At 34.0% G+C, this 3,537-nt stretch overlaps 1 protein-coding gene across 1 annotated transcript; it reads left to right on the top strand.

Moving 5' to 3' along the window:
- Positions 1-311: 311 nt before the first annotated feature.
- On the top strand, positions 312-2,296 carry LOC140986984 (WRKY transcription factor 22-like). The gene is made up of 3 exons (XM_073455406.1): positions 312-817; positions 904-1,017; positions 1,624-2,296. Exons 1-3 carry the CDS (start codon positions 435-437, stop codon positions 2,036-2,038), a joined length of 912 nt encoding a protein of 303 aa, XP_073311507.1. The 5' UTR covers positions 312-434; the 3' UTR covers positions 2,039-2,296.
- The last annotated feature ends 1,241 nt before the right edge of the window (positions 2,297-3,537 follow it).

Genomic DNA, 3,537 nt, shown 5'->3' with positions numbered 1-3,537 from the left:
AAATTGATACAACAATTAGTACGTTTAATGCATGTCATTAATCTTTCTCAACATTAATCCTCAAAACTAATATATCCCTAAATAAATCACATTTTGAAGCATTTATCCATCATCTAAACTTAGAAAATTCTATTTATAACAATTATTTGAAAAATAAAAATATATTATACGAACATAAACAACAAATAATATTTATAAATTCTATTATATACACGCAACGCGTATGTCGTCTGGTCGCTTGTATATATAATATCAGAAAAATATAAGAGAGTATTACAATCATATTTATGATATTTAATAATGACTTCAAAAGTCAGCGCCCATCCTTAATCCAGTTTCAGTGCCTTCTATAATATGCCCGAAAAGGTGATCAAATCAACAATGAGTTATAGAGATAGAAATCACAGAAAATCTTTTTAATTGTATTGATTCCGATGGACGATGACTGGGATTTGCATGCGGTGGTGCGAGGCTGCGCCGCCCCCAGCAACACCACCAACAACCACTCTCCTATTACTTCTCCCCCGCTCTTGCATGACGAGGAAAACCCAGATCTTATAGACGACCACACGGTCAACCCGTTTCAGGGTTTGCATGAAATATACCGGGAGTTCTGCGCGGATCAATTACCGTCAGCTGCCACCGCCGCTAATACAGTTTCTTTTCCGGCGGGAAATGATTCCCAGGGCCTTCAACAGCCACCTCAGATGAACTACATGCAAATGCAAGAAAATATGCAGTTCAAGAATCCTGTTTTTGGTTCTTCTTCCCTCAGTTTTCCGGCTGCAAGTTCTCAGTCTGATCGACCTCGGAGAAGGTACACATTTGCCTCGAATTTCTGCATTTTTAACTCATGTATTTTTATAAGAAAATTCAATCCAATATTATTCAAAAATGGGGCAGAAAAAACCAGGAAATAAAAATGGTTCGTGAAATGAGAGAGGAAGAGCTCTCCGCTGATTCGTGGGCGTGGCGAAAATACGGCCAAAAGCCAATTAAGGGCTCCCCATATCCCAGGTTTCGTCTTTTTGCCTTCTTTTCTTGCTTTTCCAAATCTAGAAAAATGAAATTTTTGAAAATGTTTTATAAAATTTTGAAGTGCCTCTTTGATTATATTTTCGAAAAAGAAAAAATTAATTTTTGTTGTCTAGACATTTTAAAATATATATTGATTGATATTAATGATTCATATTGATATTAATATATTCCAATATAGTACGTAATAGGATGTACATAAATTTAAATTAATTATTGAGACAAATCTAGAAAAATTTGATAATAAATTATTCTGGAAAAGAGAATTAGAGAATAGTATTATTTTTGCCTGATGAAAGAAAAATGATTTAAAATATTAAATTTGGAAAACTGAAAGTATATAATTGAAAATGACATAATCTGATTATTTTTGTTTGAATTGGAAATAATTGTTAAAAATTAAAAATTTAGATATTTTGATAATAAACAGTGAAAAAATAAAATTTGAGATGATACTATTATATTTCCTTTCAAATATAAAAATAATTTATCAAATTTAAAAGTAAAACAAGCATGGCTACAATTTCCTAATTATATATTTAATAATAAATTTAGAAAAATAAAATTAACTTTTAGATTTCCAAACAGAAATTACTATAGGTGTAGCACATCAAAAGGTTGTGCGGCAAGGAAACAAGTGGAGCGTAGCCCAAATGACCCGACCATTTTCGTGGTATCTTACACCGGCGGGCACACTCATCCACGCCCAACTCACCGGAGCTCCCATTCTGGAAGTACCCGTAACAAGCTCTCTCCAGCCGCCATCGTCGCCACCACCGATAGAACCAAAACACCTTTGATTCCCATGGGTACTACTCCACTAACTTCTTCGCCGCCTGCCTCTTGTTCTAGTTTCTCTCCTAGTGAATTAATGGAAGAAGAAGCTGTGGCGCAAAACAAATTCGACACAGAGACGATGAGGGCAGAGGAGGAAGAGGAGGAGGAGGTGATGGGTGGTGCTGATGAGGGTGAGGGATATAGTTTATATTATGATTCCGATTGATTTCATGGATGATGATGATACTTTCGAAAGGTTTTAAGATTGTGAAATCTCGCTTACAAGCGGTCGGCGATCTTCGATGCCGTAGAATTCCTCCAGCCCCACCGCGACAACCACCTTCAAAGGCGGAGGAGATGGCTGATCACTTGCTATTTGTCTCTCTTGGAGTTCTGTAATTTGAACCAACATTCTTGGCTTTTATTTACTAGCTAGTAATAAGATTTATGATTTGAACTGATATACATATATATGACATTTATTTCGTAATTTATTATAAAAGTACTTTAAACATAGATTGAAAAAAGGTTAATTATAAAAAATTTTCAAATATTAATTTCTTCTCTCTTAACTTTATTGTTTGGTATATAGTTTATGATTTGTTTAGATGTCTCACATCAACTTGATTAAATTTATGAATTTGAAAAAAAAAATTTCTTGAGTTAATTTTTAGAATAGACTTAAATATCAATCTTAACCAGATTTACGAAATGTTTACAAAATATCCGACTTTGGTTTCTGATCCAGCTGACCACCTGAAATGACTTCAGTTAATTTGACTTAGATTTCTTTTATTAAAATTTGATTTTTAAAAAAGATAACTAAAAATAAAATTTCCAAACCTTAAAGTTTAAATGATTAAAAACTAAGATATGAAATTTATGTATGAAAAAGTTATTGAAATTTGGATTATATCTGCATCTTTTGGGATCATCACAAAATATCAGAAAACATGTTTTTTGTATCACTAAAATAAAATTTACCAAGCCTAAAATATTTTCTTGAATTGAATGTAGAAGCAAAGACGGGTAAAACTACACTACAAGAAAAATGATTTTCCGCAGCACTTCATCAACAGCGTGCATTAAAAACACACTGCGAATACTACTTTCCACGGCGAGCACCCATACGTGCGCTGTTAATAGTGTTGCACTTAAAAGAAATAATGACGTGCAGTAAAAGCACGCTGCGGATAGTATTATTAACGGCGTGCAGTAAAAGCACACTGCGGATAACCTATGCAATTTTCGCAGCGCACAATAAAGGCACGCTGTAAATAGTATTATTAACAGCGTGCATGCTTATGTGCGCTGTTAAAAGTAAATATTTTTTTTAAAAAAAATCGTGTTTAAACATTAACGGCGTACATTAATTGCACGCCGTCAATAATATTATTCACGGCACGCATATTATTAGCACGCTACAGAAAATGGGTTCGAATTTTTAAATTAGCGACGGTGTTACTAAAACCGTCGCTAATTTAATATTTGCGACGGTTTATACACACCGTCGCCGATCGTAGATCGGCGGCTGTTTATTAAAAAACAGTCGCTATTAGCGACAGTTTTTTTAAACCGTCGCAAATAGAGTAAATCAGCGACAGTTTATTAAAAAACCGTCGCTATGTGCGACAGTTCTATTTTAACCGTCGCTAATAGCGACGATTTAAAAGACAACCGTCGCTATTATTCGCAAATTATCTATAAATATCCGATTTTCGTTTC

The sequence above is a fragment of the Primulina huaijiensis genome, chromosome 10 (genome assembly GCF_012295235.1).
Source record: "Primulina huaijiensis isolate GDHJ02 chromosome 10, ASM1229523v2, whole genome shotgun sequence".
Lineage (NCBI taxonomy): Eukaryota > Viridiplantae > Streptophyta > Magnoliopsida > Lamiales > Gesneriaceae > Primulina > Primulina huaijiensis.
This window is presented reverse-complemented; position numbering and strand designations above follow the sequence as displayed.

Coding starts and splice junctions, on each gene's coding strand:
- LOC140986984 (XM_073455406.1), top strand. CDS start 435: ATGGACGATGACTGGGATTTGCATGCGGTGGTGCGAGGCTGCGCCGCC. Junction 818..903: donor TCTGATCGACCTCGGAGAAG/GTACACATTTGC, acceptor AAAATGGGGCAG/AAAAAACCAGGAAATAAAAA. Junction 1,018..1,623: donor AAGGGCTCCCCATATCCCAG/GTTTCGTCTTTT, acceptor ATTTCCAAACAG/AAATTACTATAGGTGTAGCA.